Raw genomic sequence first — 13,970 nt, 5'->3', positions numbered from 1 at the left:
CAGGGATTTTGCAGATACTTGGAAAAACAGTTCAGCGACCTGAAGCAGAGAGGCGTGGTCATCAGCTTTGATGCCCGTGCCCACCCTCCCAGTGGGGGCAGTAGCAAGAGGTGCGTAAACATTTTTCGGAGATGGGTTTTTCCCTCGCATGTTTGGGGACTTTGTTTGTAATTGGCTTCTCAACAGCTCAACTTTCAATACCTTTTTATTTATTAGTTACATCACTAACAAGTTTTGTTAATATATTTGTTTTGCAAGTTGTGAAAAATTTCTGATTTTTGCTCATGGGTTAAGGAAATAACAATATTGAGGTGACTTTGAAGTTAATGTCTCTCTAAATAGAAAAAAAGAAAATCAAAGTGGTAAGATTATTTCTCCCCCTCATTTTTCTTTTTTTCCCCCCTTTCATTTTTCATGACCCCCTTCTTGTTCTTGACTACCTTTCTAGTCTGCTTTCCTGTAACGTTCCCAACCAGGAGAAGCAGGCTACCACATCTTTCTCCCATGGAGCACCTTAGTGCATTCAATTGGCTGCCCTTGAGCTAAGCAGCCTAGCTTTTTGACCTTGGCACTACCAGAGCTCCTTCTAAAACAGATATATCGTTGATATGTGCTGTCGAGTCAGAACTGACTCATAGCTGAGCCATCAGTGGGTTTTTATAGGCTGTAAATTGCATGAGAAGAACTTGCCCATCTTTCTCCCACAAAGCAGCTAATGAATCCAACTACTTGCTTTTCATAATTCCTTACACTAGGCCACCAGAGCTCCCTAAAATGGCCATGTTTTTGTGTGCTGTCAAGACAGAACCGACCCATAGCTGACCCTCCAGTAGGTTTTGAGAGATAGTAAAATCTCATGGGAGGAGATTGCCCATCCTTGTCCTGCAGCGGAGCAACTGATGGATTTGAACAGTGTGCCTTTGGGATTGCAACGCCTCTTCTTGCAACTTGTTGCTGTTGTTAGGTGCTGTGGAGTTGAGTATGACTCATAGCAACCTTATGAACAAAAGACCTGAACCGTGCTTTAGCTTCATACTTCTTGACACACAATGCTGCCCTTTGGAGCAGTTTCTGTGTCAGTCCACCTGGTTGAGGGTCTTCCTCTCCTTCGCCAATACTCCACCCTCCCCAGAAGCATGTCCCTCTCCAAGGAATGCCCAAAAGTATGTGAGGCAAAGCCTCATCATTCCTGCCTCCAAAGAGCACTCTGGCTGCACCCAGGGTAAGGTTCGCATCTGTTGTTCATAGAGTCACTCACTATGAGTGGAACTTGACTCAATGGCACCTAACAACAACAAGCAAATAAGACAGACTGTCTACACAATATTCAATGTTGGCCGTTTCACTGCTTATCCAAGGATAGCGTCTCTCTTGCAATTCGAATCCACCAACCACTCCACAGGATGAAAGCTGAGCAGTCTCATCCTGTGTGATGTGTAATCTCAACAGTCCATGGAAGGGTCGTCTGTGAGTCAGCTCTGACTCAGCACCTTTAAAATCCATCTAAAGACATAGTAACTATTTTATGAGCCGAAAGTTATTTCTGTGCCTCCTGATAAATATAGTTTGGACTTTACTCAGCTTTTCATTAAAATTGTTTAGTCTTACTTTGTGACTTACCCATTTGAGGACATTTTTATGTTAATATTGACCTTAGGAACTTTGTCATCTGGGTCATTTGAAGTGCAGAGGCCCCCAGAGTAGAAATTAATGTTTCTCTAGAACACAGTTGCTCACAGAGTGTCTGGAGAGAGAATGAATGATCAGGTGGCTTAACCTGGCACTAGAAGAAGGTTGTTCCTTGGAAGTAAATGACTCATTTTCTTGTAGCAAAGTATTTAGTAATTCAAGCACAAAGATTTGATGCCATGCCTTAAAGAAACACCTTCTCTTTTATAGACTCAGAGTCTGATAAGAGCCAGGATGTAGGCTTTGTTCCTGATTATTCTGTAAACAGCATCTCCTTAGGTGCCAGTGTGTGTAGTGCATGCTGAACTGTGATTGGTTTAGTCCAGTGACTCTCAGCCCTGGAGCCGCTGACATTGAACTGCATACCGAACCCAACAGCTCTTCTGTGGCGATGCCCTGTAAGACATTGTAGGGTGTTTAGCAGGATCCATGGCCTGTCCCCCTAGATGCCAGTTAAGTACCCCTGTACCCCACTGTGGCAGATAAACGGGCTCTGGTGGCATGTTGAATCGCATGCCGCTGTTACCAGACAATCATCTTCCTGCCACCAACCACCAAATAATCCAATCTGAGAGATGGAGTCAGAGTGGAAAAAGAACTTTTACTGATATGCACGCCAATGAAAGACGGGGGATATGCACGTCCCAAAGCTACCTCTCACTTGTTGGAACTTGTGGGGTTCCAACTAATAAATGAGGAATGCAGACAATAAGTGAGAATTCCCCCGATATTATTTCTTTTCCAGATGTCCAGGCCTGGTGAGAACTCCGGGCAAGTAGACGTGACCTTGTTAAAGATTTGAGAGAAATGGTACCTTCCAATATTTTATGGTCCAAAGGGTAGTAATTCTCAGGTGTAGGATTACCTTTATAACAAGGAAAAACTCTAACTAATGAGTTCTTTAAATTACTGAGTAACTGGGTAAACAGCTTTGACATGTAAGGCAGTCAATTACTTCTGTTGGATTTTAAGAAGAAGAGAGGAAATACTTTCTTCTTTGTGAACAGAAAGAAATAATAGTTGTACTTCTAGTTTAGGGTATTATAAGAAGTTAGTTTTTATTAATTGGAGAATTGTTCCCTATTTATCCAGCTGTTAGTTCCAAGTGGGGCACTTTCTTTACTTAAAGTCACATAAAATGCTACTTTAAACTGTTATAGGATATTTATATAGAGAAAGAAGCCAGTTTCTGACTATTGCTTATTGATTTTCACTGTTTTGTCATCAGTTGCATTGCCATGCTGAACAGAAGGTCAGCAGTTCAAATCCACCAGCTGCTCCATGGGAGAAAGATGAGTAGTTTCCTCCCATAAAGATTTACAGCCTTAAAAAAAATTTTTTTTAAATGACAGCCTTGGAGACCTGGGTGTCAGCTATGAGTAGGAATCGATTCCTCTAACAATTGACAGTGAGTTAGGGTTAATGGGGAGACATTTCAGATGTAACTCAAAGACAGAAGCATCCTGGTGAGAACCTCTAAGGTAGATGGAGAGTGCAGAGAGCTCATGGTGGACCTGGCTCAGTCACGAAGGTGGGTCCCAGGACCAGGAGGTCACTTGGCCTGTCGCAGTCCCCTGGCCTTGGACACCCTTCTGTAAACAAAGGAGTGGACTGTGATGGCTGCTTAGGCTCCTGTCGTGTTTGTGTTTTATCCCAATGTAGATAATTGATGATACATGTTTCCCTTGATATCCGTGCTGTCGTCAGACCTGAGGAAGCAGTCAAATGCCCATTTCCTTCTCTCCAGTCACCAGCAGCCTTGACAATTTCTCCCTGTCTCCCTACACCTCCAGGTTCGCCCGGCTTGCTGCAACCACATTCATCAGTCAGGGGATCCCTGTGTACCTCTTTTCTGATATCACTCCAACCCCCTTTGTGGTGAGTAACCATTTCCTTTTCTCACTTCCTGTCATGAGATGGCGGGTGGTACATGACTGAATTTCACAATACTTAGTTCTGCTGCTGCTTGTGTGTTTGGATGACAGACAGCCCCTGGGTATGTGTCAGTCAGCCCCTTTTCTTATGAGAAATCTCTCTCTGTCATCCTAATACTATTTCTCTGGTATTCAGCTACTGAGTTTTTTGGGAGTGGGAGTGTGTGTGTTGGGGTTTGTATCGTTGTTAGGTGCTGTTGAGTCAGAATCAACTCATAGCTGACCCTCCAGCAGGTTTTCAGAAGCTGAAAATTGACACGAGAGCATCGTGCCCATCTTCCTCACTTGAAGCAGCTGGTGCATTTGAACTGCCTTCCTTTGGGTTGGCAACTCAACTGCTTATTCACTAGGCCACCAGACCTCCAGATACAGAGATAGATATAGATACAGATATGCACCACACACACACATATATAGATATACACATGTGCGTGTGCGTGCACACACACACACACACACATATATATATATATACACATCCACATATGTTATTGTTGTGATGTGCTGTCAAGTCAGATATGACTTTTGGCAACGCTGTGAACAAAGGTCTGAAACCTGCCCTATTCTAGGCCATCCTCTCCATCTCCTACACACTTGAGCCCATTGTTACAGTCACAGCATCAGTCCATCTCATCAAGTGTCTACTTCTCTTTTGCTGACTCTACCTTTCCAAGCAAGGTGTTCCTCTTCAAGGACTGACCCCTCCTAACAGTGTCCCCCAAGTATATATAAGACAGAATTCCATCATCCTTGCCTTCAAGGAGCACCCTGGTTTCACTTTATCCAGGACAGACCAGTTTGTTCTCTCGGTAGTCCATGAGATAGTCAGTACTCTTCTCCAGTACCACAAATCAAAACATCATTTCTTTATCAGTCATCCTTAGTCCTTGTCTAACTTTCCAATGCATAGCAAGAAACAGAGAAGACCAAGGTGCACCCTAGTCTTTGAACTGACTTCATTGCTCTCACACACACAGTTTTTTTAAATACTTGCATTCTAGAAGTGTTGTATAAAGCTAGTAAAATGGGAGCCCCAGTGGTATAGTGGTTAAGCATCCAGCTATTAATTGAACGTTCAGTCATTTAAACCCAACAGCCACTCCCTGGGAAAAAATGGAAAAATGTGTGCCAATCTGCTTCCGCAAACATTTATAGTGTGAAAACCCTGTGGGGAAGTTCATCTCAACATGAGTTTTAATTAACTCACAGTGTAGTGAGTTTTAGTAGCAGAATGGGTTTCTTGTGTGTTACTTTAATTGTGTAACACTTGGATTCTGAGTTCTTTTTTGGAGCTGTCACAATTAGGAAGCTTCTCAAGTACTTTTGACAAGTTGGTGCAACAGCTTTTTCTATAAATCTTTCATTCTAAATGCTCGTCGTGGCCAGTTCAGAAAGCATACTTGGCATGCTTTAGCAAGGCTTTTGATCAAACCTCTCGAGTAACAGGAACTGAGCAAAAGAACAGTGTGTTTGTGATGGATGTTGCTTTTAAGCAGACAGGATTTTAAAGAGCAGAGGCTGAGGCTGAGGATACATATTTTAGAAGGCAAGCTCAAAATATGATACAGATGCCATTACCTCCATCAAGTATAAACAAGGTGGTAGGAATACAGGAGAATACAGATTTAGTCGTTTTGTGCTACTGTCTTCAGTGTAGCAGCAGGTAGCTACATCACTTGTTCCATTGGAAGGAATCCAGGGTTACGTCCACATTTGAGTTTCATTGTTCGATGAGAAACAATGCTTGTTTCGCTGAGCATGTCAATTGTGCTCTGTCTCCATATATCTTTGTGTGTATGTGGGTTAATAGCTGTTATATTTATATCAGACGTGGATTAAACTGTTGTCTCTCAATCGTTTTCTCATGCCTTGATCTCATCTTCCTGAGATGTGACATACCTTAAAGAGGGCAAATGACACAGTGATCCTTGGTGGGAGGGCACAGAGGATAGATGGTTAAAATCTCAGGTTGCCCGTACATAGTAAATTTAAGATGCATCCATGTGAATGTACATCAGTCTCTGTTCATTTTGGAAAGCACACACTCATGTGGGATTTGCGTAGAAACTTACACTTGCTTTTGAGTTGATTCTGACTCTGACGTGATGTGTGTCAGAGTTGCACTGTGCCCATGGGGTGTCCCATTGTAATGACTGGGGTTTTTAAAGAAGTGGACCAACAGGTCCTTCTTTCTAGGTACGTCTAGGTGGACTCAAGCCTCCAACCTTTAGGTTAACAGCGCAGAATGCTGAATGTTTTTACCACTTCAGGACATCTAGTATAAATAATAAGGGAGAGATGTTTAACTCTGGAGAGAGAATTGAGCAAACAGTGAAATAAATCATCAGTTCCTCATTTCCCCCTGCCCCAACCTTTTCCTTTAAAGAAAATATAAAGAGAAAGGAACAGAAAAAAAGGCTAAGTGGTTAGAGGATATAAAGTGAATCCATAAACTTCAGTTCCCAACGGGAGGCCTAGGAGAATGTGAAATAGAAGACAGTGTTTTTGTTTCAAGCTGTTCCCTGCTCCACTAAGTAGAAGACAGAATGACGTGACACCTAAAAAAATATTCACTCTTCTTAGAGAAGAGCCCTGGTGGGGCAGTGGGTTCAAGGTAGAGCTACTAACCAAAATGTTGGTGGTTTGAACTTATAGCACTCCACAGGAGAAAAGTGAAATCATCTTCTCCTGTTAAGATTTACAGCCTCAAACACTGATTGAGTACTTCTATGTTGTTCAATAGGATCACTAGGGAGCTCTGGTAGCTTAGTGGGTAAGGAGCCGCCCTGCCAACCCAGAGGCATGTGGTTTGAATCCATTAGCTGCTCTGAGGGAGAAAGATGGGCAGTCTCGTCCAGTGCATTTGGAGAACCAGCTATGAGTTGGTGCTGATTCCATAGGAATGATTTGACTAGGGAAAAAGAATCGATAGAGCGCAGCAGATTGGGTTAGGTTGAGTTTCGTTTTAAGGTCCCTACCGTGGAATTTTGTGTAGCTAGAAGAGTTTTGAACATACCATAGACTATCAAGAGAACTGACAGGTCTGCCTTGGAGAGGCTGAAACCAAGCTGCAACTTGGAGGCAAGGATTTTGAGACTTGGTCTCATACTTTGGGCATGTTGCCAGGAGGAACCAGTCTTTAGAGAAGGACATAGTAGTTGGAAGGGCAGAGGGAAAGCACAGGAAAGGAAGACCCAGGATGAGATGGATTGATAGAATAACTGGATAATGAGGGTTAAGTGTGTCAGAGTCAGTGAGATTGGCTCCGGATAGAGCAGGGTTCAAAGCTAATGTGCATAGGGTCGCTGTGAGTCGTAATTGACTTGATGGCACATAAGAACAACAAGAACTTTGGTCCCAGAGTAATAAGAGCCTACTGTTTATATATGCCACAAAAATGTTGAATGAACACAGTATGAATTTATTAAACTGCGTTTACCAAAAAGAGGGATAACTTGATACAAACAAATGTAATCAATAGTTTAAATGTATCTAATTTTTGTTAAAACTCTCATCTTACAGCCTTACACAGTATCACACCTGAAGCTTTGTGCTGGAATCATGATAACTGCCTCTCATAATCCAAAGCAGGATAATGGTTATAAGGTATTTCTTTTTTCTTCTTCTTTCTGAACCATCCTCATTCTGCATTAATCTTTCACTTGTACTGTTTGGGAGCAGAGGTAAATGGGGCTTTGTTTTCCTTAACTCTAATATTGAGGTTCAACAGAAGAGAGGAAAACCCTCAACAAGACGGACTGACGCGAGACCACCACGATGTGCTTGAGGGGGACATAGATCGTGAGGGTGGCAGAGGGTAGGGCAAGGTTCAGTTCTCACTGTGTGTCATAGTCAGCAATAGCAAATAGCAACGAGATTGATACAGTTAATGCAAAAATGAACTTGATCATGATGGTGGCACAGGACAGAGCGAGGTTCAGATCTGCTGTTCATAGGGTCACTGTGTGTCACATTCAGCTCAATACCTGACAGCCACAAGAAGACTGATACAGTGACTGGAACACTGGGCTTGATCATGATGACACATGATAGGGAAAGTTCATAGGGTCAGTATGTGATTGTTGCTAGGTGCTGTGGAGTGAGCACAACTCTTAGCAAACCTTTGAACAAAAGATCAGAACCCTCTTCTGTCCTGCGCCATCCCCACACTTCCTGACACACAAGAACCCATTGCAACAGTCATCATGTCAGTCTACCCTTATAAACAAGATTTTTTTTTTAAATTGTTGATGTGCCTCTGCATCCCATAGGTCTATTGGGATAATGGAGCCCAGATCATTTCTCCTCATGATAAAGGAATTTCTCAAGCTATTGAAGAAAATCTGGAGCCGTGGCCAAAAGCTTGGGATGATTCATTAATTGATGGCAGTTTGCTTCTTCATAACCCAACTGCTTCCATCAATAAAGACTACTTTGAAGACCTGAAAAAATACTGCTTTCACAGGTAAGGGAAATGGGCTGTATCTTCACTAGCCTGAAGGGAATGGAATTATTTGATTGAGCCCAATTTTATCAGCTTTCATGAAATCTGTCTTTTTAATGGCACGTATAGTGCAGTTTCTGGTTTTAGAAGCTGTGAATCGGGGTCAGCAAACTTTGCTCTCAAAGGGACAGAGAGTAAAGAGTTTGGCATTGGATCCGTGTAGACATTGATGCCACTGCTCAGCTCTTCTGTTGTAGCCGGCAAGTAGCTGGAGATAGCAGTAAAGGAAGGTGTGTGAATGTGGCTGTCTTCCAAGGAAATACTGTTTATGAAGACAAGGAGGGGTGGGAGGGGCAGGAAGAAAAACCAGACAAATATGGCCAGCTCATGGTGTCATTCGCTGCTTGCACATGGCGCGCGCGCTCTCTCTCTCCCCCCCCACACTCTCTCGCTCGCTCTCGCTCTTTCGCTCTCTCCGCTCTTTCTCTCTGTCTCTCTCTCTCCCCCACTCTTCCTTGCTCCCTCTCCCTCTCCCTTTCTCTCTCCGTATGTGTGTGTGTGTGAATGGAAAAAACTTCTTAGTGATAGTTGTTGACTCACTTTGACAGTCCAACAACAGTCCTACCTATAAGCAGGCTTAGAGATGGTACAAAGCTAGGCAGTATCTTGTTCCATTACTCACAAAATAAAATATCCACTTTCTCCCAAATATATACCCATACATATCCCTCAATGTATGAGTTTAACACTTTGTCATTATTTGCATAATTTTTCTGAATGGTCATTCACCACTTGTTGCTGTTAAGTCAAAGCCAGCTCTTAGCTGACCTTCCATTAGGTTTCTGAGGCTGTAAATCACATGGAAGGAGATTACACTTCTCTCATAAAACCATGGTTGGATTCGAACTTCCAGAGTGGCTTTGCCTGTGGGTTAATAGTGCAATTTATAGGGTGCCTGACTCAAGGTCAGCAAACGATATTGCTAAGTTCCTAAAACATGGAACTTACCTAAGCAGGGCTGTTATTTGATAAATCTCCTTTTTTTTTTTTTTCAATTTTTACACATGGGTTATGCTATCACATTTTGTTAAAAGGGACATTTAACAAGTGAGGTTGCATTGCCAGGGATAGGCTTGTACTGAGCCCACTGTGAGTCTTGTCCTGGAATCTGAGCCCTGGGTTTCTTCTCATCCCCCGTGGATGTGAAAGCTGTGCCGTGAATCCAATTCTGAACACCTTCTGACATCCTGAAACTGACTAGGTGATCCAAAGCCACATCCATTGTTACCGCGTTGATCTTGACTCATAACCACCCTCCACGGGGTTTCTGAGACTGTAAATCTACACATTTATGGGGTGCTTAGTGGGTTTGAACTCCCGACTTTTAGCTTAACAGCCTCCCATGTAACACACAATATGACCAGGGCTTCTGTTAGAGATGAAGGTGTTTTAGGCCTTTATGCATCAGTTTAGGAAGGAGTGGATACATTTTTATTTCATTTTCTTCTAACAGATATTCAGCTATCTGGGGCATTCGTATTACATTGATTTTTTACATTCTTGAGAATAGGTCTCAGTTACACTGCAAGCATTCTTGTTTTGAGAGCCATCTCTGTAGACCTCACCATGTGTCTTGGTGTGTCTGATCCTAGGAGTGTGAACAGGCAGAGCAAGGTGAAGTTCGTGCACACGTCGGTGCACGGCGTTGGCCATGACTTCGTGCAGTCCGCCTTCAGAGCCTTTGACTTCGCTCCCCCGGAGGCTGTGCCCGAGCAGAAGGATCCTGATCCCGAGTTCCCCACCGTGAAATATCCGAACCCAGAAGAGGGCAAAGGTGTCTTGGTAACCCAATTTTTTTTTCTTTATCTCTCCCTATGTTCAAAATGATTGCTGCCTAGTAAAAAGGTTGTGTGTGTTTATATTGTGCTGGTGAAAACTAATTTCACCATAGGCTATATTTCTATTTATCAGCTATTGATTTCTTAAAGGAATCTTCAGGTTAGCCTAGTATGAGGTATGGAGGGAGCTCTGGTGGCATAGGGGTAAGAAGCTGCACTGAAATCCCAGAAGCACGCAATTCGAATCGCTAACTGCTCTGTAGAAAGGTCGACAGTCTCTTCTCATGCAATTCACTGCCTCTGAAAACCTGCTGGAGGGTTAGCTATAGGTGGGTTCCAACTCGACTGTACACAACAACATGAGGGTGTGAAGGAGGTGTGGTGACATAGTGGGTTACGAGAAAGATGCTGGCCTCCTCCTAGAAAGATGTACAGCCTCAGAAGCCCCATGAAGGGTTGTTGAGTCAAAATTGATTATTCAACAGCAGTGAATTTGCCTTCTCTTTGTTTTTCACACCAAATCTTTCCCACTTCCTTAACCCACCGTTCCCTCTACCTATCAAACTATGTGACCCTATGATTACATCTTCCACTCATCCTCACCCCTGTGTGTCCCTGCCCCCCCCTTAAATCCTCATACATATTTTACTAGTTATCTATTTCTACAATAATGGTTTTATACAGTATTTGTATTTTTTTTAATTTTTGTTTTGTTTTGGCTTTGGGTACTGTCGAATTGGATCTGACTGGCACAGGAGGAGATTGCCCCCACCTTCTCTAGCAGAGCATCTGGTGGATTTAAACCTTGTGCCTTTGTGATTGCAGCATCATTTCTGGCCACCAGGCCACCGGAACTTTCAGGTCTTATACAGTATTGGGATGAGTTAGTTCACTCAGCATAATGCTCTCCAATCCCTCCCAAGTTAGGTAGTGATTTACAAAATCATTGTTCCTGAGTGCTATGTACTATTTCATCATGTGAATATACTATAATTTCTCAATCTATTCAGTTGTGGTTAGAGAACTCGCTAAAGTGCTGAAGAGCAATGATGTCAGTCTGGAGACTAAAGTGCACCTAATACATGCCATAGTCTTTGCAATCACTTGCTATGCATCAGAGAGCTGGACTAGAGATGACAGAAGGAGAATTGATATATTTGAGCTGTGGTGCTGAAGAACAAATAGGTTTGTCCTGGTCAAGGTGAAGCCAGGCTGCCTCTTGGAGGCAAGGATTCTGAGGATTCGTCTGACATACTTTGGGCATGTTGCAAGGAGGGACCAGTCCTTAGAAAGGGACGTCATGCTTGGGAGTGTGGAGGGAGGAAGACCCTCGATGAGATGGATTGATTCAGTGACTGGGGTAATGGGGGTAGGTGTGTCGGAGACAGTGCAATTGGCACAGACTAGGACAGGGTTTAGGGCTGTTGTTGTACGTACATAGGGTCGCTGTGAGCAACAACAACAACAATTCAATTATGGCTGGACATGTTGGACTGTTTCCATGTTCTTGGGGGTGAGTGCGGGAGCAAACCAGGATATGGGAGTCCCTGGGTGGTACAAATGATTAAGTACTTGATGACTAACCGTGAGATTGACAGTTTGAACCCAGCCAAAGGCACCCTGGTGATTTGCTTCCAAAAAGTTAAAAAAAAAAAAATCCCAAAGCACTCACTGTCATCCAATTTCTGAGGCTGTAAAGTGAAACAGGAGGAAACTGCCCATCTTTGCACAGCCTTTGGGTTACCAGTGTAACTTCCTATAGACTATGCCCCCACTGCTGCCTACCAGTAACTCAAAAAGTTACAGCTTTATGCGCACCCATGTTTATTGCGGCTTTGTTCATAATAGCAAGAAGTTGGTAACAACCTAAGTGCCCATCAGCAAACGAATGGATAGAGAAAAACTGTGGTATATTCACACAATGGAATATTATGATGCATTGAAAACCAAGGAACTCATGCATTATTATTCAAAATGGGTGACCCTGGAGGACATTATGCTGAGTGAAGTATCTCAGTCACAAAAGGACAAATACTGTATAGTGCCACTGTTGTAAAACAGGACTGACATCGGGGTAGGGGGGAGACTGAGAAAGAGGGGTTTAATAATGTATACTGCATTGAAACAGATGAGGGAGAAAACTGTTTAAAAGGGATATGTGATTAGGTATTTTTGTCATGACAGAAGTCCAGAGCAAAGGCTGCATAGTGGAGTGGACTTTGGGGGAGGGATTGTAAAACAATGAAAGAATTTTTCTTTTACTTTTCTAAGAGGGTAGTATACTGGGTGGGGGGTTTGGGAGGGGAGAAAAGTGCAATAATGAATGAATGGGAGGGAAAATTGGACAATGCATAAATAATGTCAATTAACAAAAAAAGTTACAGCCTTGACAATTGTATGAAACAGGTCTAGTCTGTGTACATGAGATCTCTTGAGTTTGCATTTACCCAGTGATAACTTTGTTTTGAACCAGAGTAGGAAAGCAGGAATCTAAATTTAATTTATGAATTTTATTTATTTAATGTAGTTTAAATTTTATTTGCTGTGTTTCCTTTATGTCAGTATAGTAATATATACAGATTTGTCATCTTGTTTTTATTCCTTCATAATCCTTTCTCTAATAAAAAGAAGTTTTATGTTCTGGTTCTCAGAACCCTCTTAACCTCAGTGATGTTCAGGGTTTGGTTTATTTTTTGAGATTGATAACGTGGTGAATGTCTGGAAAGACCAGTCCAGCCACACACACATTCAGATGGGAGGAATCCCACAGGCGTGGGCAGGCCCGGTGTTGATATTCCTGTCATCTGACCTTGGATTGCAAATCTTCTGTGGACAACCAAGACCAGCTACAGAAATAAAACTCCGCTTTGACCTGGGGAAAGTCTTTCTATCAGTTCTAGAGTTACTGCCGCAAAATAGTGGGTGGCTTTAAACAAAAGCACTGTGTTGAGTTACTGTCTGGAGACCCAGAGCACAGACCAGGGTGTCACCATGATGATTTCTTCAGAGTTTTAGGAGGAAAATATATTCCATGCCTCTTCTCTTGTTAATGGGGACTCCAAGTGTTCCTTGACTTGAAGGTGCATCTTTGTATGATTGTTCTTCCTCTATCTCCCTGTACTGTTGTTTGTTGATTGCCTTTGAGTTGAGCATGACTCATAGTGACCCTATGAACAAGAGGCCTAAAGCCTTCCTATAACTGTCGGCATTTATCAAAGTTCATATGCTATTTTTATCGTTCAGAAGGAGTCCATTTATTGGATTAACACCCACTCTTTTCAATTAAGCCTTAACCTATACCTGATATTAACGGACAAAATCTTCAGAGACTTCATCTCTAGACAGGATCACATCCACACCTACTGGCCTCATGACTTCACCAAATCTAAACATGAGTGTGTATATATCTGTTTGGGTGGCAGTTCTGGTTTCTTTAGGGTAGATTCCCAGTAGTGCAATTGCTGGGTCAAATGGTAGTTTTATTTTCAACTCTTTGAGAAAGCGCCATACTGCCTTAGAGAGTGGATACACCATTTTACATTCCCACCAAGAGTGAATAAGGATTCCAATTTCTCCACAACCTCGCCAGCATTTGTTGCTTGCCACTCTGTTGAACTATACTGGGGTGAGATGGTATCCCATAGTTGTTTCGATTTGTGTCTCTCTTAGAGCTAGGGATTTTGAATATTTCTTCATGTGTTTGTTCACCACTTGTATGTCTTCTTTGGTGAAGTGTCTATTCATATACTGTGCCCATTTTGTGATTGGGTTGTTTTCTTTGTTGCGGTGCTGGAGTTTTCTATAAATTCTAGATATAAGTCCCTTATCTGACATGTCATTACCAAATATTTTTTCCAAGTCTGTGACTTTCCTTTTTACCCTGTTGTAAAAGTTTTTTAATGTGCATGGGGATTTGATTGTTAAAAGATCCCTTTCATCTATTTTATTCTCTCCTGATTGTAGGTTTTTCAGGGTGCATAGGAGACTGTTCATGCTGTAGATTAGGGTTTCTGGAGTTCTTCCAAGCTTTCCTCTGAAATTTATCATTGTTGGTTTTACTCTTAG

The 13,970-nt window shown here is 42.4% G+C and overlaps 1 protein-coding gene across 1 annotated transcript in view; it reads left to right on the top strand.

Moving 5' to 3' along the window:
• Positions 1 to 13,970, top strand: part of PGM2 (phosphoglucomutase 2) — a 57,984-nt gene that overhangs the window by 25,765 nt on the left and 18,249 nt on the right. The window contains exons 3-7 of the mRNA XM_006895425.1: positions 4 to 110; positions 3,483 to 3,567; positions 7,146 to 7,229; positions 7,895 to 8,088; positions 9,720 to 9,909. Coding sequence (XP_006895487.1) covers positions 4 to 110; positions 3,483 to 3,567; positions 7,146 to 7,229; positions 7,895 to 8,088; positions 9,720 to 9,909 — 660 coding nt within the window. The remainder of the gene's footprint in view (positions 1 to 3; positions 111 to 3,482; positions 3,568 to 7,145; positions 7,230 to 7,894; positions 8,089 to 9,719; positions 9,910 to 13,970) is intronic.

This window comes from Elephantulus edwardii, unplaced genomic scaffold, assembly GCF_000299155.1.
Source record: "Elephantulus edwardii isolate Elephantulus edwardi_28Jun2011 unplaced genomic scaffold, EleEdw1.0 scaffold00167, whole genome shotgun sequence".
NCBI lineage: Eukaryota > Metazoa > Chordata > Mammalia > Macroscelidea > Macroscelididae > Elephantulus > Elephantulus edwardii.
The sequence above is the reverse complement of the archived record's forward strand: the minus strand, read 5'-3'. Positions and strand labels throughout refer to the sequence as shown.